The 22,314-nt window shown below is 44.1% G+C and overlaps 1 protein-coding gene across 1 annotated transcript; it reads left to right on the top strand.

Moving 5' to 3' along the window:
* The first annotated feature begins 2,071 nt into the window (after positions 1-2,071).
* Positions 2,072-21,307, top strand: LOC139367456 (monocarboxylate transporter 12-B-like). Its single transcript, XM_071105669.1, has 6 exons — positions 2,072-2,509; positions 13,086-13,189; positions 16,369-16,512; positions 17,974-18,568; positions 19,312-19,571; positions 20,310-21,307. Exons 1-6 carry the CDS (start codon positions 2,382-2,384, stop codon positions 20,543-20,545), a joined length of 1,467 nt encoding a protein of 488 aa, XP_070961770.1. The 5' UTR covers positions 2,072-2,381; the 3' UTR covers positions 20,546-21,307.
* The last annotated feature ends 1,007 nt before the right edge of the window (positions 21,308-22,314 follow it).

Here is a 22,314-nt window from a genome sequence, read left to right as displayed (position 1 = left end):
AGGAAGGATTGTGATGAAGTGCTGCATCAAATGACCTGGCCTCCACAATCCCCCGACCTCAACCAAATTGGGATGGTTTGGGATGAGTTGGACAGAGTGAAGGAAAAGCAGCCAACAAGTGCTCATCACATGTGGGAACTCCTTCAAGACGGCTGGAAAAGCATTCCAGGTGAAGTTAGTTGAGAGAATGCCAAGAGTGTGCAAAGCTGTCATCAAGGCAAAGGGTGGCTATTTGAAGAATCTCAAATATAAAATATATTTTGATTTGTTTAACACTTTTTTGGTTACTACCTGATTCCATATGTGTTATTTCATAGTTTTGATGTCTTCGCTATTATTCTGCAATGTAGAAAATAGTAAAAAATAAAGAAAAATCCTTAAATGAGAAGGTGTTCTAAAACTTTTGACCGGTAGTGTGTATTCACGTATATATTTCAAGCGCAATATTGAATGTTCAGACATCTCCTGAACTTGATATCCTACTCAAAACTTTGCTGACTACATGTCTTAAGGTCTACAAAACAATGATAAACCAGCAAGGCATGAAATTATCGTCTTTTTTGATCAAATCAGCTAAATTTAGATGGACAGTTTCTCCACAGTAGGCTATGTAAGATCGAGTTATAGTTGGGATTTAATGAACTCTAAGGGATATCGGATTTTCCTCTCTCTGCTGTGCAATATTGTAGCGGTGGCCTTGGTGAACCAGCTGCCTGGTCTCATAGACTAGATGTAACATGGTAAATGTAATTCTGAGATACTTAAATTAGTATGATATGTAACGTTTGGTATCATGTGAACGTCTGGCAACCCAAAGATTGTGTACTCGAATCTCATCATGGACAACTTCATGATTTTAGCTTATTAACAACTTTGCAATTACATACTACTTTTGAACTACTTTTCAACTACTTATCATATTAGCTAACCCTTCCACTAACCATAACCCTTTAACGTAACCCCTAACCCTAATATCTGTCCTAGCTAACGTTAGACACCTAGCTAACATTAGCATTAGCCACCTAGCTAACGTTAGCCTCAACAAATTGTAATGTGTAACATATCATACATTTTGCAAATTTGTAACATATTGTATGAATTTCAAATCATAACATATTGTACGAATTACAATTCCTAACGTATTATAATAGTAATTGTAATTTGTAACATATCATACAAAATGGATGATGGATATCCACAAATTAATACAAACTACACGAAATGTCACATATCATACTTACATTTACTATCTTACGTTTACCCCTTAGTCCAGTTTGGAACCAGACATGTGGCTGACATGGGCTCAGCAGCTGGAACAATGAAACTATACAATTAGCCTTTATGGAGTCAAACAATTATGCAACTTTATATCCTCCACATTCTTAGTTTAAAAAGGTATTTATTTATTTAGTTTCCATACAAAGATATCATAGATATAGTGTGTTTGGTATCAGACTGAAATTCTAATTTAAAGGAAAATACCACTGGTATTTTCTTCATTATTACATTGTTGATACAGTCGCAACATGTTTTGCATGTCAGCAGTCCAGTTTTCATGATATAGAATTTTCAAGATGCAAAGTGATGATGATGCATTTTGCATCATGTGGTTGGTGACCCCCCAAAAAAACACAAAAAAAACAACCAACATATAGTTTTTGAGTGGATTTTTCCTTTACACACTGACATTAACTGACATGCATCAATCAAAACATGATTGCCGTTTGTTGCTACATGCTTATTAAGTACATTTCAGAGAATTGCTGTTAAACTAATGGAGGGTAGCCAAGTCAAGTGCCTAATGGAACCAAAGCTGCAGAGATGTGTTTCTATAGGAAGTGTTTAAGAGCAGCACATGCCACGGGCTCAGAGAGGTCATAAAAGCAGACGGCAGCTAGGGTCTGAAGTTAATATTGTAATCGTCCCGAGTTATCCCTGACACCCTGGCAGTAAACACATCCTCTCATGGACTCCTATGTCAATAACCCTGTCACCTCACTGTTCTGCTTGGGCCGGGGGAGTAAAGTATTTCAACACACACATCAGCAGTGATTAGTCTTGTTTGTAGGCTGAGTCCTCAACAAATGCTGAATGGGCTGGACACGTTTCAGACCCAGACCCAGAGAAGATGTCTGAGGTGTTTTTGTTGATGCCTGTTAATGATTCCGAGCCACCTTTTGACTTATTCATAGTCTTAGCTAGTATATGTGCTTCTCCCTGTTTTCTACAACAGTGTAACTGAAGTGAACTGAACAGCCTCTTCAACAACCAGTGCAATCCCATGCTGGGTGTGACTGTGTCAGGCTGTCTGTCTGCGAGGTGTCCCTGGGTCTTAACTGAGAACAGGAGAAAAACAGAGGGAACAGAAAAAGGATCTAAGCATGGTTCATGCTGCGGCTATGGCTCAGGGGAAAAAGAGACCAGCGGTCCCCCCTCCTGATGGGGGCTGGGGCTGGATGATTGTGGCCGGCTGCTTCTTGGTCACTGTCTGCACACGTGCCGTCACCAGGTAAGTCTGTCAGGAAGAGAGGGTCATGGAGTTCCCCCTAGCTTGGTCCTGACACAACTCTGAGAACTGTGGAGTGATAAGCCTGTGTGTTTATTTTACAGTATAAGTGGGCGTACCATCAAATCAGATTATTAGCATTTGTTTTTACATGTTTAAGTACAGTTACGTTTGTGGGACACGTTATAATGTCAAACAAAACTTAACCATACTATCAGGTATGAAGGTAAGAGCCAGATGCAGACCACGTTGAATAAACAATAGTTTAATATTCCAACAGGGGCAGACAATAGACAGGATAAGGCAGGTAGGGGTCAGTAAACCAGAGGCGGGGCAATGGTACCGGCCGGTAGGCAGGCTCAGGGTCAGGGTAAGGCAGAGGTCGGTAATCCAGAGGGGGGCAAAGGTACAGGTCAGCAGGCAGGATCAGGGGCAGGCAGAGTGGTCAGGCAGGTGGGCTCGGAATCAGGACAGGCAAGGGTTAAAACCAGGAGGGCGAGAAAAGAGAGACTGAAAAAAGCAGGAGCTGAGACACAAAACGCTGGTTGACTTGAACAAACAAGACAAACTGGCAACAGACAAACAGAGAACACAGGTATAAATACACAGGGGATAATGGGGAAGATGGGTGACACCTGGAGGGGGGTGGGGACAATCACAAAGACAGGTGAAACAGATCAGGGTGTGACAGTACCACCACCTGGCGTCCTACCAGGGCACATACCTGGATGACCGGGGTGTCAGTGCTGAAAATCCGCAATGCGGCCTGTGTCCAGGATGTCCCTGGCAGTGACCCAGCACCTCTCTTTCGGGCCATAACCCTCCCAGCCAACAAGATACTGGAACCCCCAGCCCCGATGTCGAACCTTCAGGAGACGCATCACCGTGTAAGCCGGTTGGCCGTCGATGAGATGGGGGAGAGGGTTGGACCTGGAAACGGGAGACAAAGGGCTGTGAGACATGGGTTTGACTCTGGACACATGAACGGTGGGATGTATACGAAGGGTACGGGGAAACAGAAGATGAACAGCAGAGGGGCTAATGATCTTGGAGATGGGGAAAGGGCCGATAAACCGGGGGGAGAGTTTGGGGATTCCACTCGGAGGGGCAAATCCCGGATGGATAGCCATACCTTCTGCTCGAGACGATACCGGGAACCGGGTTCCGATGGTGATCCGCTTGTCATCTACACCTGGAGGTGGTCTTGAGGAGGGCGGACCGGGCTCTCCTCCAGGCATGGCGACAGTGGCAGACAAACATCTGGGCAGAAGGTATGCCGACCTCCTCTTCTTGCTCAGGGAAGAGCGGGGGCTGATACCCCAGGGAACACTCAAACGATGATATGCCCGTGGCAGACCAGGGAAGGGTGTTGCGGGCGTGTTCCACCCACACAAGCTGCTGGCTCCAGGTGGTGGGGTTTGGTGGAGACCAGGCAGCTCAGGATGGTCTTGAGGTCCTGGTTGAGGTCCTGCTCCAACTGTCCATTAGACTGGGTGTGGACCCCTGTGGACAGGCTGGCCGACAACCCAAAGAGGGTGCAGAACGCCTTCCAGAACCGGGATGAGAACTGAGGGCTGCGGTCAGAGACCATGTCCACGGGCAGTCCATGGATCCGGAAGATGTGTTGCACCATGAGCTGGGCCGCGTTGAAGCGGTGTTTAAGGTCCCGGAACGCCCAGTCCGTGGCCGTGGCCCACGTGAACAGAACCTTGGTAGAGGTGAGGGCAGGGGGAGGCCAGGGTTCTGTAACCCTGGATAAAGCGGCGATAAAAGTGGGTAACTGTGGGTAACTCCCGAGCTGCAAGCTCGTCCTTAACCTCCTCCGAGACGCCATGCAGGAACATGTCGAAGAGTGCTTCCGGGTTCCACGCACTCTTCTCTGCCTACATACGGAAATCCACCGCATAGTCGGCCACAGTGCGGGAATCCTACAGGAGCTGGATTAGCTTCCGGGCATCAAAGACCTTCCTCAACTCTCCCATGAACACCTCCAGGCTCGTGCATATGGTCGGCTCCTGTTCCCATACGGCGGTAGCCCAGGAGAGAGCCCTTCCAGACATCAGCGTGATGAGGTAGGCTATTTTGGAGCGATCAGAGGGGAAGGTGGGTGCTGAAGCTTGAAAATGAGGCCACACTGAGCTAGAAACGCCCAACACGTGCTCGGCTCTCCATTAAAGCATTCCGGCTCCCGGGAAGATGAAGTGGCCAGTGGGGCGGCACTGCTAACTGCCGAGTTGCTGAGGGGTGGTGGGGTTACCACCGTGGTAGGCTGCCCCCCAGACCACCCGCTGAATTGCTCCAGCAGCATGTCCAAATCAAATCAAATTTTATTAGTCACATGCGCCGAATACAAGGTGTAGACCTTACAGTGAAATGCTTACTTACCCCTAAACAACAGAGCAGTTTAAAAAATATAGATAAGAATAAGAGATAAAAGTAACGAGTAATTAAAGAGGAGCAGTAAAAAAATAACAATATATTCAGGGGGGTGCCGGTACAGAGTCAATGTGCGGGGGCACCGGTTAGCTGAGGTAATATGTACATGTAGGTAGAGTTAATTAAAGTGACAATGCATAGATGAGGGGGGCAATGTGAATAGTCTGGGTAGCCATTTGACCAGATGTTCAGGAGTCTTATGGCTTGGGGGTAGAAGCTGTTTAGAAGCCTCTTGGACCTAGACTTGGCTCTCCGGTACCGCTTGCCATGTGGTAGCAGAGAGAACAGTCTATGACTGGGGTGGCTGGAGTCTTTGACAATTTTCAGGGCCTTCCTCTGACACCACCTGGTATAGAGGTCCTGAATGGCAGGAAGCTTGGGCCCAGTGATGTACTGGGTCGTTCGCACTATCCTCTGTAGTGCCTTGCGGTCGGAGGCCGAGCAGTTGCCATACCAGGCAGTTATGCAACCAGTCAGGATGCTCTCGATGGTGCAGCTGGAGAACCTTTTGAGGATCTGAGGACCCATCCCAAATCTTTTCAGTCTCCTAGGTTTTGTCGTGCCCGCTTCACGACTGTCATGGTGTACTTGGACCATGTTAGTTTGTTGGTGAAGTGGACACCAAGGAACTTGAAGCTCTCAACCTGCTCCACTGCAGCTCCGTTGATGAGAATGGGGGTGTGTTCGGTCATCCTTTTCCTGTAGTCCACAATCATCTCCTTTGTCTTGATCGTGTTGAGGGAGAGGTTGTTGTCCTGGCAATACACATGGCCAGCTCTCTGACTTCCTCCTTATAGGCTGTCTCTTTGTTGTCGGTGATCAGGCAACAAACACAACACACTGTTGTGTCTTCGGCAAATTGAATGATGGTGTTGGGAGTCGTGCCTGGCCGTGCTGTCATGAGTGAACAGGGCGTACGGGAGGGGGCTGAGCACGTACCCCTGAGGGGCCCCTGTGTTGAGGCTCAGCGTGGCGGATGTGTTGTTACCTACCCTTACTACCTGAGGGCGGCCCGTCAGGAAGTCCAGGATCCAGTTGCAGAGGGAGATGTTTAGTCCTAGGGTCCTTAGCTTATTGTTGAGCTTTGAGGGCACTATTTTGTTAAATGCTGAGCTGTAGTCAATGAATAGCATTCTCACATAGGTGTTCCTTCAGTCCAGGTGGGAAAGGGCAGTGTGGAGTGCAATAGAGACTGCATCATCTGTGGATCTGTTGGGGTGGTATGCAAATTGGAGTGGGTCTAGGGTTTCTGGGATGATCGTGTTGATGTGAGCCATGACCAGCATTTCAAAGCACGTCATGGCTACAGACGTGAGTGCTACGGATCTGTAGTCACTTAGGCAGGTTACCTTAGTGTTCTTGGGCACAGGCACTATGGTGGTCTGCTTAAAACATGTTACAAAACTATTACAGACTCGGACAAGGAGAGAGGTTGAAAATGTCAGCGAAGACACTTGCTAGTTGGTCAGCGCATGCTCTCAGTACACATCCTGGTAATCCGTCTGACCCTGCAGCCTTGCGAATGTTGACCTGTCTAAAGGTCTTCCGGTACAGCTGGTGCTCTCATGCATGTTTCAGTGTTATTTGCCTCGAAGCGAGCTTAGAAGTTGCTTAGCTCGTCCAGTAGGCTCGTGTCACTGGGCAGCTCTTGGCTGTGCTTCCCTTTGTAGTCTGTATTGGTTTTCAGGCCCTGCCACATCCGACGAGCGTCAGAGCCGGTGTAGTACGACTCGATCTTAGTCCTATATTGACGCTATGCCTGTTTGATGGTTCATCGGAGGGCATAGCGGGATTTCTTATAAGCTTCCGGGTTAGAGTCCTACTCTTTGAAAGCGGCAGCTCTAGCCTTTAGCTCAGTGCGGATGCTGCCTGTAATTCATGGTTTCTGGTTGGGGTATGTACGTACGGTCACTGTGGGGAAGACGTCATCAATGCACTTATTGATGAAGCAAATGACAGATGTGGTGTACTCCTCAATGCCATTGGAGGAATCCCGGAACATATTCCAGTCTGTGCTAGCAAAACAGTCCTGTAGCTTAGCATCTGCTTCATTTGACCACTTTTTTATTTATCTAGTCACTGGTGCTTCCTGCTTTAATTTTTGCTTGTAAGCAGGAATCAGTAGGATAGAGTTATGGTCAGATTTTGCCAAATGGAGGGTGAGGGAGAGCTTTGTATGCATCTCTGTGTGTGGAATATAGGTGGTCCAGAGTTATTTTCCCTCTGGTTGCAAATTTAACATGTTGATAGAAATTAGGTAAAACTGATTTAAGTTTCCCTGCATTAAAGTCCCCGGCTACTGGGCGCGCCGTCTCTGGGTGAGCGTTTTTTTGTTTGCTTTGAGGAATCGAGCTCATTCAATGCTATCTTGGTGCCAGCCTCTGACTGTGGTGAGATGTAAACAGCTACAAAGCATATAGATGAAAACTCTCTCGGTAGGTAATGTGGTCTGCAGCTTATCATGAGAAACTCTACCTCAGGCGAGCAATGGCTCAAGACTTACTTATATATCGTGTACCAGCTGTTGTTTACAAAAATACATACACCGCTGTCCCTTGTCTTACCAGATGCCTCTGTTCTATCCTGCCGGGATGTCATATAACCAGCCAGCTGTATGTTGATATTGTCATTGTTCAGCCACGACTCCGTGAAGCATAAGATGTTACAGTTTTTAACGTCCTATTGGTATTTAATCTTCCTAATACCTCATCCATTTTATTATCCAAAGATTGCATGTTTGCGATCGTCTCCTACTCCTCAGAAGGCAGCCTGCCTTCCGGCCTATCTTTCTCCACATCCTTTTCACGCAGATCATCGAGGGTCAGGGCCTGTTCCCGAAGGAGCCGTATATCCTCGGACTCATCAGAGTCGTGAAAGAAGAAAAAGGATTCTGCTAGTCCTTGGTGAGTAATCACAGTTCTGATGTCTAGAAGTTATTTTCGGTCATAAGAGACTGTAACGGCAACATTATGTAAAAAATAGTAAAATAATAAATTACAAACCACGCAGATAAACAAACAAAAAAACACAATCAGTTGGGGACACGTAAAACGTCTACCTTCTGCTCCGGCGCCCGGTCATGGTGCCCAGCCAACGTTTGGACCCCTCCATCAGCCCACGAAGCAATTCCTAGTGCCTACCAATGGAGGCTCCTTGGGAGGAGATGGGTTGTGCAGCTGGCCCGGGTCTGCTGGGTCAGTCATGGCCAGTTCATACTCTCAGGTATGAAGGTAAGTCCCAGATGCAGACCGCGTCGAATAAACAATGGTTTAATATTCCAACAAGGAGAGGCAATAGACAGGACAAGGTAAACCAGAGGTGGGGCAACGATATCGGGCAGCGGGCAGGCTCAGGTTCAGGGTAAGGCAGAGGTCGGTAATCCAGAGGGGGGCAAAGGTACAGGTCGGCAGGCAGGATCAGGGGCAGGGGCAGACAGAGTGGTCAGGCAGGTGGGCTTGGAGTCAGAACATGCGAGGATCAAAACCTGGAGGGCGAGAAAAGAGAGATAAGAAAAGCAGGAGCTGAGACACAAAACGCTGGTTGACTTGAACAAACAGGACGGACGGCAACAGACAAACCTTGAACAAAGGAATAAATACACAGGGGATAATGGGGAGGATGGGTGACACCTGGAGGGGGGTGGAGACAATCACAAAGACAGGTGAAACAGATCAGGGTGTGACACAAACTTGATGTAGGCTATCCATCCATTCTATAATGGTGGGCTATGTATTTAGTGTATGAGGTGAAAAGTGTTCAAAAATCTGTATTATCTTACACAGAAACATTGTACATCCTTTTCATTACAATTTTTTTTTTAATAATAGCACGGTTATAGTATGATACAAATGTTATTACATATGATGTAATGTTTATTCTATGTGATGTGGGTCTGGAAAAAAAATGCTCGTTACGTAAAGAACGTCATAAACCATTTCTAATACTTTTAAAATAACGGTTCTGTTCGGGAACAGTAAATATCACTTTTGTTTCTGGTTCTGTTCCCTGAACCAGTTCCAAACTGTGTATGTAATATACATTACCAGTCAAAAGTTTTGATACACCTACTTATTCAATGGTTTTTCTACATTTCTGAAATATTAGTGAAGACATCAAACCATATGGAATCATGTAGTAACCAAAAAAGTGTTAAACAAATCAAAATATACAGTGGGGCAAAAAAGTATTTAGTCAGCCACCAATTGTGCAAGTTCTCCCACTTAAAAAGATGAACGAGGCCTGTAATTTTCATCATAGGTACACTTCAACTATGACAGACAAAATGAGGGAAAAAAATCCAGAAAATCACATTGTAATATTTTTTATGAATTTATTTGCAAATTATGGTGGAAAATAAGTATTTGGTCACCTACAAACAAGCAAGATTTCTGTCTCTCACAGACCTGTAACTTCTTCTGTAAGAGGCTCCTCTGTCCTCCACTCGTTACCTGTATTAATGGCACCTGTTTGAACTTGTTATCAGTATAAAATACACCTGTCCACAACCTCAAACAGTCACACTTCAAACTCCACTATGGCCAAGAGCAAAGAGCTGTCAAAGGACACCAGAAACAAAATTGTAGACCTGCACCAGGCTGGGAAGACTGAATCTGCAGTAGGTAAGCAGCTTGGTTTGAAGAAATCAACTGTGGGAGCAATTATTAGGAAATGGAAGACATACAAGACCACTGATAATCTCCCTCGATCTGGGGCTCCACGCAAGATCTCACCCCGTGGGGTCAAAATGATCACAAGAACAGAGCAAAAATCACAGAACCATACGGGGGGACCTAGTGAATGACCTGCAGAGAGCTGGGACCAAAGTAACAAAGCCTACCATCAGTAACACACTACGCCGCCAGGGACTCAAATCCTGCAGTGCCAGACGTGTCCCCCTGCTTAAGCCAGTACATTTTCAGGCCCGTCTGAAGTTTGCTAGAGAGCATTTGGATGATCCAGAAGAAGATTGGGAGAATGTCATATGGTCAGATGAAATCAAAATTGAACTTTTTGGTAAAAAAGAATGCTGAGTTGCATCCAAAGAACACCATACCTACTGTGAAGCATAGGGGTGGAAACATCATGCTTTGGGGCTGTTTTTCTGCAAAAGGACCAGGACGACTGATCCGTGTAAAAGAAAGAATGAATGGGGCCATGTATCGTGAGATTTTTAGTGAAAACCTCCTTCCATCAGCAAGGGCATTGAAGATGAAACGTGGCTGGGTCTTTCATCATGACAATGATCTCAAACACACCGCCCGGGCAACGAAGGAGTAGCTTCGTAAGAAGCATTTCATGGTCATGGAGTGGCCTAGCCAGTCTCCAGATCTCAACCCCATAGAAAATCTTTGGAGGGAGTTTAAAGTCTGTGTTGCCCAGCAACAGCCCCAAAACATCACTGCTCTAGAGGAGATCTGCATGGAGGAATGGGCCAAAATACCAGCAACAGTGTGTGAAAACCTTGTGAAGACTTACAGAAAACGTTTGACCTCTGTCATTGCCAACAAAGGGTATATAACAAAGTATTGAGATAAACTTTTGTTATTGACCAAATACTTATTTTCCACCATAATTTGCAAATAAATTCATTCAAAATCCTACAATGTGATTTTCTGGAATTTGTTTTCTCATTTTGTCTGTCATAGTTGAAGTGTACCTATGAGGAAAATTACAGGCCTCTCTCATCTTTTTAAGTGGGAGAACTTGCACAATTGGTGGCTGACTAAATACTTTTTTGCCCCACTGTATGTTATATTTGAAATTATTCAAAGTAGCCACCCTTTGCCTTGATAAAAGCTTTGCATACTCTTGCCATTCTCTCAACCAGCTTCATGAGGTAGTCACCTGGAATGTATTTCAATTAACAGGTGTGCCTGTTAAAGGCAAAGGGTGGCTACTTTGAAGAATCTCAAATATAAAATATTTGTTTAACACTTTCTTGGTTACTTCATGATTCCATATGTGTTATTTCATAGTTTTGATGTTTTCACTATTATTCTATAATAATAGAAAAAAAGTTAAAATAAGGAAAACCCTTGAATGAGTAGGTGTGTCCAAACTTTTGACTGGTACTGTAGGTCAACTCTATATATAGTGCAACTTGGACTGAGTATGACATGAGAACAAGATTTACTAAAGTGACAAGAGGTATCTTCTGCCATCACACTCTCCAGTTCAGGTTACACTGGGTGCCTAGTAAACAACCTGCAGGTCAGTAGCAGGTCTTCAGTATAGGACTACAGTGAAGCACTACAGACCCTGACTGAGGATGGTTGTGTTTGAACATTTCCTCTAAAATGTAGTTTTTCAAGGTTTCACAATGTTTCAAATTTTGTTACCGAGTGTACCCTCTAGAGTCTAAGCCCTGTCTAAGCTGGGGGATCTAAGCTAACATATGGAATTATTTTAAGATGGTCATACCAAAGATCATTTAGCTATTTGATTTTGAATTTTAAAACCCCTTAAGGTATAAAAACAAATATACAAAAAGTATTGAATGAAACATTGAATTTGGCATTTCTGCTTTTAACCAATATAAACCCATTGAATAACAGATTCACTACATGGAAGTTTGTTCTGAAGTGTCTGTCTTATATCTGAGAGATATAAGAATGAGAGGACTGATTTTCGGGATGTTTCATGGACTGAAAAACATGCTCTAGCTCTGCAACCTTTAATTGCAGATGCTGAAGGGCAATATTGGCGGACGCAGTGGATTGAGATGCAGCAAAAAAACACATATCTCTAGTTAAACAGACAGATTTTGATAGGGACATGTTGTATTATGTTAATTGGTTTCCTCGGGAGCGCGACCATTATAGGCCAAGGGTTAAATGGGGTTTAATGAATTGCATTACTGAAAAAACGAGTTCAGTCAGGTTGCCTGTTGGGTGAGGGATAAAGAAGGAGATTATAGTCTCACATTTCCATCATGCAATCCTTTGTGTAGAATAGAATTAGAAAACAATCAAACAAGGAAGAGCATGTTTGTCCCTCCAACATTATTCAATAATTTGTAAACTGATTTTGCCGGTTCAGATTGTCACCTTGAGCCTTTACCCTATTGCACGTTGTGACTCTGCCAGGTATAATCTAAAGTAGTAATTGGTCAGAATTGGAAGGAATGGGGAAAATTCCACCAATGGTTTGAAAGTAACCCAAGGTAATACATCTAGGCAGTGAACTCCTGTTCCTCTGCTTTCTCGATATGCATCAGTGATCCTGAAGTTCTTTTAGGTCTAGTGAGTGAGTTTAAACCCCTAAAACAGCTGTAGCAGACAGGGTGCGTACACGTTTTTGTGTGTGCGCGTGTGAGGAAACAGCAGGCTGACAGAGGCCTGCAGTGCGATAGGGGCCTGCCGTGCGATAGGTCCCCCATGTGTGTTCTCTGGCCAGTGCTGGAGAGGACATGAAAATCAGATGGCCGTCACATTCACAGTGAGTGATTTGTCTCTTATCGTCTGCATGGTGCTAGTCCTGGACAGTTTGTACAGGTGCAGCCTTGCTGCAGACTCGGACGGAGGAGCTTGTGGCTCATTAACCCCCAAGCAGGCGTTCTTCCCACACGTCCCAGGCTTTTTACAGCTCTCCCCTCAGCTCCATGATTACACAATTCATTACAATTGCATCACTCCCTCTGACCACTCAGGTCATCACCATGTCTAGCTGGAGAAAAGTAATTACATAATTGAAGAAACCTCAGTGTGTTCCGAGAACATGTGCTGTATACACTCAGAAGTGTGTGTGTGTACCACAGGAGGTTGGTGGCACCTTAATTGGGGAGGACAGACTAGTGGTAATGAATGTGGCAGAATCAGTGGAATGGTATCAAATACATGAAACGCATGGTTTCCAGGTGTTTGATGCCGTTCCATTTTCTCTGTTATGGCCATTATTATGAGTCGTTCTCCCCCAGCAGTCTCCAATGGTGTATGTGTGTGTGTGTGTGTGTGTGTGTGTGTGTGTGTGTGTGTGTGTGTGTGTGTGTGTGTGTGTGTGTGTGTGTGTGTGTGTGTGCAACGTTGTATCATGTCTAATTTGAGTCAAAACAAACCACTAGGAAAAATATACCTATTTGAAATGTGCAAGATGGTTGTTATTTGTCATGATTTTGCCTTATCTTGAGCATTTTCTTCTGTTCCAGATGCATCTCCATCTTCTTTGTGGAGTTTCAGATGCACTTTGGAGCGGACTATTCAGGGACAGCCTGGATCCACAGTCTGGTGGACTGCACCACTATGCTGTGTGGTAAGTCATCATGGCCCTCAGTCAAGTGCTGCTTCAGCAACAGTGATCTGGCTTCACGCTGGGCCTGGCATTGGCTTGCTCAATGCCCAGGGTAGTGATAAAATGAATTTGGTTTATTGGATGTAAACATAAAAGCTGTTAAAGGACTAAGGAGAAGTTAACTCAGTTTGACAACTAAAACAACTAGGTGTGATATTTGGTGTATCATTTCACTTCCAATTAGGACACATGATCAATCAATCAAATGTATTTATAAAGCCCTTATTATATTAGCTGATGTCACAAAGTGCTGTACAGAAACCCAGCCTAAAACCCCAAAGAGCAAGCAATGCAGTCGTAGAAGCACGGTGGCTAGGAAAAACTCCCTAGAAAGGCCAAAACCTAGGAAGAAAACTAGAGAGGAACCAGGCTATGAGGGGTGGCCAGTCCTCTTCTGGCTGTGCCGGGTGGAGATTATAACAGAACATGGCCAAGATGTTAAAATGTTCATAGATGACCAGCAGGGTCAAATAATAATAATCACAGTGGTTGTAGAGGGTGCAACAGGTCAGCACCTCAGGAGTAAATGTCAGTTGGCTTTTCATAGCCGACACAGAGTATCTCTACCGCTCCTGCTGTCTCTAGAGAGTTGAAAACAGCAGGTCCGGGACAAGGTAGTGTAACGGTATAACTTTAGACCGTCCCCTCGCCCATACCCGGGCGCGAACCAGGGACTCTCTGCACACATCAACAACAGTCACCCACGAAGCATCGTTACCCATCGCTCCACAAAAGCCACGGCCCTTGCAGAGCAAGGGGAACTACTACTTCAAGGTCTCAGAGCAAGTGAAGTCACCGATTGAAACGCTATTTAGCGCGCACCACTAACTAAGCTAGCCGTTTCACATCCGTTACAGTAGCACATCCGGTGAACAGGTCAGGGTTCCATAGCCGCAGGCAGAACAGTTGAAACTGGAGCAGCAGTACAACCAGGTGTATTGGGGACAGCAAGGAGTCATCAGGCAGGCCAGGTAGTCCTGAGGCATGGTCCTAGGGCTCAGGTCCTCCGAGAGAAAGAGAGAGAGAGAGAGAGAGAGAGAGAGAGAGAGAGAAAGGAGAAAAAGAGAGAGAATTAAAGAGAGCATACTTAATTTCACACAGGACACTGGATAAGACAGGAGAAATACTCCAGATATAAGACTGAAGACAATGTCATGTAAATGTGCTTTTTACAATCACACAGCAAAGTTACGGTATGCTTCAGTTGATAAAGTCACAAGCCGCTGACTGGCAGTGTGTAACTCAGTCAACCCATCGGTCAGTTTTTGCTGCTTCTCTTAGATTGGGATGTTTAACCCCTCTTACATAGGAAAGTAGGGATGTTTTGGCTATTTTAGTTAGTCTCACCCAACTCTCCAGGATACACTGCTTTCTCTCATCTCCACCATAGAAATCTTCCTTGGATCTTTTGGACATGTTGATTGTTTCTTGATAGTTTGTACACATTAGTGCAGTAGTATTTAAGAACAAAGTACTGACAACCCCTTGTCTGACTAAAGTAGACAGAGAGAGGAGGTTGCTTCTTTCCCTGTCGATTTAGCTCTTGAGAGAACAATGTTAGCAACACACAGACGTTAGCGACACACAGAGAACATCTTGAAATACCAAAACAGTGTTACAACCCTATGACCCCAACACATACGGAGTTTGTTTATTTTGCTTGCACCCAGTGAAATGTGATACTATGATAGAGACGGCAAAGGCATGTAAAAATAGACCTTTATGCTGACTCGTGTCAGCCTTTATCAAGACTGACTTAGGTAACATGTTTAGGCAGGCGTATGCTAAGGCTAGTCAGCATGGGTCACAGAGGACTGCTGCGGATCACAAACCCCTCTCATGGGCTTGTATTAACTCACAGTATCAATGGTCCAAAGTGACACACATTTCAGTAAATGTTAACTTGCAACTATTTAATATGTGTTGAAATTAGCAGTGGGGTATCTTTTTGGAGCTGAACTTTTTGCTGAATTGGTGTTACTCCCTCTGTTCCTGAATCTGCATGTGTTTGTTCATGTCGAGGTGTGAGAGCTGTGGTAAAAGTCAAGAACTGGTTTGTCCTCATATTACCCCCTGCGCAATGACACATAAGCTTTTCAGTTATCAACCTGGATGTGTATTTTCCCCCTGCTCTTTTTTACTCAGCATATGACTCATCATATTTGTCAAATCAGAGTACAAGATGTACTTGGCATTGTACACCAACCACAAATCAATCATGATACACCTGTCTTTGGCAGAGGTAAAACAACTAAGAACATACTGTACTGAGTTTTGTAAGACTGTGTTCCGGAAACTATGTGCTCGCAACCATGTAGACGATGTGGCAGCTGCTGTGGTGAAACAGAAAGAGAACGTGCATCTGTAGCCTATCCTTTTCTCTGCTCTGATAGACAACATGCAACTCTCTCCATCCTTGCACTTTAACATTTATCTCAAATTATTTAATATGCCTTTTAGTTGTATTTTTTTCTTATAGGATTGTTCTGGTATGTAACATTATTTGCGGTTGAATATATGACACGTTGTTGGCGGTAGAATGCTGGCCTATAGAGCGCAGACGGGAACGCATCTGCGGTTTGATAAACAGACAGTAGCCCATTTAAGCCACCACATTGAAAACCAACTGAAATCTGTTCGGGAACATCAATATTGTCGATATAGTCTACCCTAACCAATGCATACAGTATATGCATAATAATGCAGTCCACAGTCAAAGATGATAGGCCTGCTAGAGTTTGTTTCACTAGCCTAAACCAATTATTTACCAAATTATTCAAAGACCTCTTAAAAGTGTGCTTTTATGTTTTGTTGCCTTGCGTAATATGCGGTAGGGCAATATATTGTACAAACGTTACGGCACAATCATGTTTTGTAATTTAGGCTTGGGCTCATAAAATATTTTTTTTATGTAGGGCTCTGGTAGGGTCTCATAAAATATTTTTTATGTAGGGCTCTGGTAGGGTCGGGCTTGAATTGTCCGACCAGATCAAAGCTCTTTGCCTATAGCATTTTTTTTATTCTCATGCGTTCCGGTACCTCAGAGCCACCAAGCCATCCCCTCTCACGAGCACTGACTGTACTACTGTAGTGCAGCAGACAATCCCATATTAACATGTGTACTTTGTTGTGATTGACAGCTCCTCTAGGCAGCTTCATTGGGAACCGTCTGTCGTGCCGCATCGCTGTGATCCTTGGTGGCTTTCTGTCCTCCATCGGCCTGGTCCTCAGCTCTTTCGCTACCAGCCTGGAGTACCTGTACCTCACCCTGGGGGTCCTCACAGGTGGGTCCCCCCCAATGACTGTACAGTGCATTCGGAAAGTATTCAGACCCCTTGAGTTTTTCCATGGTACAGTCTTATTCTAAAATGTATCAAATATTTTTTTCCCCTCATCAGTCTACACACAATACCTCATAATGACAAAGCAAAAAAAATGTTTGTGTGTGTGTGTGTGTGTGTGTGCGTGCAAATGTATCATTTGAAAAAAACTGAAATATCACATTTACATAAGTATTCAGATCCATTACTCAGTACTTTGTTGAAGCACCTTTGGCAGCGATTACAGCCTCGAGTCTTCTTGGGTATGACACCACAAGCTTGGCACACCTGTATTTGGAGAGTTTCTCCCATTCCTTTCTGCAGATCCTCTCAAGCTCTGTCAGGTTGGATGGGGAATGTCGCTGCACAGCTATTTTCAGGTCTCTCCAGAGATGTTCATCCGGGCTCTGGCTGGGTCACTCAAGGACATTCAGAGACTTGTCCCGAAGCCAGTCCTGCATTGTCTTGGCTGTGTGCTTAGGGTCGTTGTCCTGTTGGAAGGTGAACCTTCGACCCAGTCTCAGGTCCTGGGTGCTCTGGAGCAAGTTTTCATCTAGGATCTCTCTGTTCTTTGCTCCGTTCATCTTTCCCTTGATCCTGACTAGTCTCCCAGTCCCTGCCACTGAAAAACATCCCCACAGCATGATGCTGCCACCACCATACTTCACCATAGGGATGGTATTGGCCAGGTGATGAGCGGTGCCTGGTTTCCTTCAGATGTGAAGCTTGGCAATGAGGCCAAAGACTTCAATCTTGATTTCATCAGACCGGAGAATCTTGTTTCTAATGGTCTGAGAGTCCATTAGGTGCCTTTTGGCAAACTCCAAAAGTTTGGCCAGCTCTAGGAAGAGTCTTGGTGGTTCCAAACTTCTTCCATTTAAGAATGATGTAGGCCACTGTTTTGTTGGGGACCTTCAATGCTGCAGACATTTTTTGGTACCCTTCCCCAGATATGTGTCTTATTTAATCAATTTTAGAATAAGGCTGTAATGTAACAAAATGTGGAAAATGTGAAGGGGTCTGAATACTTTTCCGAATGCCCTATATATATATATATATATATATATATATATATATATATATATATATATGAATGGACAAAGCCATCAAACATGTGACACCATTAATTCCTATGTGAAGACTCAATAGCTCATTTGAAGCCAAGGAAGTCGGTTGAGATGGCGTCTCACGTAGGAGATTTCTGTGGACACAACATGCACAGTTTGAGCTAATCCAGGAAGTGATGTTGCAGGCTAGCTCAGTGCTGTCCCCTTTATGGCACTTTAAATCCAATGTATTATTATTATTATTATTATCATTAGGGCCCCTATACATCATGCAAATAATGTAATTCAGGGACAAAAGGAATGCCCTAGTATGTCTCATAGAAAAACAACAAAAACCTTATCGTCTTTGAATTTACAGGTATTGGATTTGCCCTCTGCTACACCCCTGCCATAGCCATGGTGGGCTCATATTTCTGTGAGAGGAAAGCCCTGGCGTACGGGATCGCCATGTCAGGCAGTGGCATCGGGACCTTCATCCTGGCCCCTGCCGTCCAGATACTCATAGAGCACTACTCATGGCGTGGGGCCCTGCTCATCCTAGGGGGTGTTGTTGCCAACCTGTGTGTTTGTGGGGCATTACTGCGCCCTATCACTCTGAAAGAAGAAGAGGAGGCTCATGGTCCAGTCCCGTTGGACACCGAGTGTGGATATGGGGTGAAAGCTCCGGTGGTTAGCATGTTAGAGGAATCACTGGCGATCAACAACAACAACAGCCACCGCTGCTTCTGCTTCCAGTCCATGCAGGAGTACTGCTTCCTGCTCATGCCTGACTTCCTGATGCTGGCAGTGAGCTTCTTGTTCCTAGCCAGTGGCTGCAGTCTGCCCTTCGTTTACCTGGTTCCGTATGCACTGGACGTGGGTGTGACCCACCACCAGGCCGCCTTCCTCATGTCCATCCTGGGGATCATTGACATCGTGGGGAACATCACCTTCGGCTGGCTCGTAGACAGGAGGTAAGCCAAAGTTTTAAAGATGTTGTTCCATTGAGTATGCCAACACAATATAGGTATTTTCATTCCACGAATCACCCTTGCTCTTTAATAGGCCGGCATTCCTTTATTCGGACCAGAAGACAGGTTCAAAACATACCTTTATTAGGCCTGGAAGACAGGTTCAAAACGTACCTTTATTAGGACCGGAAGACAGGTTCAAAATGTACCTTTATTAGGACCGGAAGACAGGTTCAACCTTATTTGGACCGGAAGACAGGTTCAACCTTTATTTGGATCGGAAGACAGGTTCAAAACGTACCTTTATTTGGACTGGAAGACAGGTTCAAAACTTACCTTTATTAGGAACGGAAGACAGGTTCAAAACATACCTTTATTAGGAACGGAAGACATGTTCAAAATGTACCTTAATTTGTTGCGTTGTCTCTTTCTTTAGGTCTTTGTGTGAAAATGAGAAGCTATGCATTAACATAGATATGGGTCCAGCCTTTTCTTATCCAGTAAAGATTCATATTCAGAGTGTTTAACAGTCACATGTAGAGTTTTCAGTCATTTCTTGTAATCTCACCTTTTAGTGAACTGTTTGTCACCCAGTTTTACTGGAGCTGTTACCCAATTGTATCTTGAAGATAAAGCTGGTTTCCTCTGACAAGCCATTGGATGTTAAGCCGCCAATCGTTCAGATGGTCAACATGAAAAATCTGTGTTTTCAGACTGATTGTGTTCACTGTTTTTCTCACCCCCAGGTGCCTGAAGAAGTATCGTAATGTGTGCTACATGATAGCAGTGGGCATGGAGGGGGTGTGCTGCCTCTTCATCCCTCTCCTGCGGACGTTCGCCCTGCTGGTGCCTTTCTCTGTGTTTTATGGGTACTTTGATGGCGCCTACGTTGCCCTCATACCTGTGGTGACCTCGGACATTGTGGGGACACATAACCTCTCCTCCGCCCTAGGGATTGTCTACTTCCTACATGCCATTCCTTACCTGCTCAGCCCTCCAATAGGAGGTAAGTACTAACCAATCGTAGAACAGGTGGTGTACAAAAGAGATAGCGGTAAATGTCTCCACATTGTTTGCTGATCGCAAAAGTGGTCTTTATGAAAGCTTTTAGTGGTACAAGACCACATTTGCAAGTTGTAAACAATTAGTAGACATTCAACTTCTTTCTGGACCTCCCATATACTCCCTCTGATCAAGTAGAGTAAGCCTGCTGGTCTCTTTGAACTAATTCAACAGAAAACAATCTCACTTACAGTAACCTTATGTCATTCTAAAGTGACCCAATTATTCAGTCCTGATTCTGAAATGATTTGTAGTTGCTGACTAAACCTATTCCTGGACAAAAAATCTATTTCAATGGAGAACTTCCATCTGTGTCTGGGAAACTGGCCTGAAGAGTACACCATTGATGTTTCATTGGTCAATTAATGACCAATGTTGCAAAAGTTTACCTTTGGATGATAATGTTTCGTCAAGGATGTATCTTGGTTTGAACAATACCCCATCAATGCTTGATTGGTCAATTAATGACAAAAGTTGCAAATGTTCACGTGACGTTACTTTGAAAATATTGTTTCATAAGTGCAGCAATAGTTTGTTAAATTACCCACCAGTGTACGTTTACTGAATAAAATGATTAATTATGAATGTATTAACACATGCATTAGTCAGGAAGTCCACAAGACATGCGTTTTTTTTCTACCATCAAGTGAAAGCCAAATTCCTCCTCCTCCTCCCTCTGCAGGCTGGCTGGTTGACACCACAGGCACCTACACGGCCACCTTCTTCCTCAGTGGCTTTGCCCTCATCTCCAGCTCCCTGGTCATCAGCACGGTGACGGGGATACGCCACTGTCGCAGGACCCAAAAGCACAGAACCAAAAATAAAAACACAGACCCCAAACAGGAGCCTTGCCGATCAGACTTCTACACAGCCTCAAGTAAAGATGTGAACCCTTCAGTCAACACAGCAAATTCTTAACATTGGACGCTTTTGTGTAATTATGCATTTGTTTTGTTAGAATACCAAAGCACATTGAAGATTATGAGAAACGGTCATCAACTGGTACACATAATCTAGGGTGATAGTTCAGAATTGGGAATGACTTCCCTCAGATGCTAAATGGACACTAAATGGAAGGTAAATACAGTAATTCTGCCGTAACCAGATAAACTTTAGCCAAAATATGGACTTTAAATAATCTCTCTATCATCCTGTGATGTTATTGCACATTTTATGTGCCTTTCTTTTTCAAGGTTGACATGACTGCCAATTTAAATTTAACTAAGGAAGTTGATCAATTTTAATATCACTGAAGATTCTGACAGGGTTATAGCGCCTTTCTGTAATAGATTATTTCTGAAGTGGACAGTCTTCATGTTGTTTCGTAATACCTTATTTTGACAAGAGAGGGCAGTCATGATCCAAGGCCAGTGTGGGATGGCTCCTTTGTAAAAGTCTATTCACAGCTGAAGGCCGTTTTTTTTTTTCTTGAGCAGATAATCAGGGAAGACCAAAGAGATATAGTATTTGAGTCAAACAGAATCATTTCGAACCTTGATTACAATACAAATGATTACACAAATACATATGCCACTCTATGCGTGGGAATACTTGGGAATAGATTTCATCAATTAAAATGACTTTCAGCTGATTTTCTGGTGATTTTACAGTCTTTTATGTCCAACAACATTTTTTTTAAATCATTGTATATATACAGTACCATTAAAAAGTTTGGACACACCTACTCATTCAAGGGTTTTTCTTTATTTTGACAATTTTCTACATTGTAAAATAATTTTGAAGACATCAAATATATGAAATAACACATACTGTAGTAACCAAAAAAAGTGATAAGCAAATCAAAATATATTTTATATTTGAGATTCTTCAAAGTAGCCACCCTTTGCCTTGATGACAGCTTTGCACACTCCTGGCATTCTCTCAACCAGTTTCACCAGGAATTATTTTTCCAACAGTCTTGAAGGAGTTCCCAAATATGTTGAGCACTTGTTGGCTGCTTTCAACTCATCCCAAACAATCTCAATTGGGTTGAGGTCGGGTGATTGTGGAGGCCGGGTCATCTGATGCAGCACTACATCACTCTCCTTCTTGGCCAAATAGCCCTTACACAGCCTGGAGGTGTGTTGGGTCATTGTTCTGTTGAAAAACAAATGCCAACCAGATGGGATGGCGTATCACTGCAGAATACTGTTGTAGCCATGCTTGTTAAGTGTGCCTTGAATCCTAAATAAATCACAGAAAGTGTCACCAGCAAAGCACCACCACACCACATCACACCTCCTCCTCCATGCTTCACGGGGAGAACCACACATGCAGAGATCATCCATTCACCTACTCTGCGTCTCACAAATACATGGTGGTTGGAAACAAAAATCTCTAATTTGGACTCATTAGACCAAAGGATAGATTTCCACTGGGGTAATATCCATTGCTCGAGTTTCTTGGCCCAAGCAAGTCTCTTCTTCTTATTGGTGTCCTTTAGTAGTGGTTTCTTTGCAGCAATTTGACCACGAAGGGGAGGTGTCCTTGCACCCTTGGTTTAATTGCATGAGCACCACTGTCATTGACAATGTACATTTAGACTCTGTAAAGCCCTGAAAGCTGTTACAAATTCAAGAAGACACAGACTATGCAATGGTTTTCCTCCTCTTCATCTGAAGAGGAGAGGCGAGAAGGATCGGAGGACCAATATGCGGCGTGGTAAGTGTCCATGGTTGTTTATTTAA

This window comes from Oncorhynchus clarkii, chromosome 16 (assembly GCF_045791955.1).
Source record: "Oncorhynchus clarkii lewisi isolate Uvic-CL-2024 chromosome 16, UVic_Ocla_1.0, whole genome shotgun sequence".
In the NCBI taxonomy this organism is placed as follows: Eukaryota; Metazoa; Chordata; class Actinopteri; order Salmoniformes; family Salmonidae; genus Oncorhynchus; species Oncorhynchus clarkii.
This window is presented reverse-complemented; position numbering and strand designations above follow the sequence as displayed.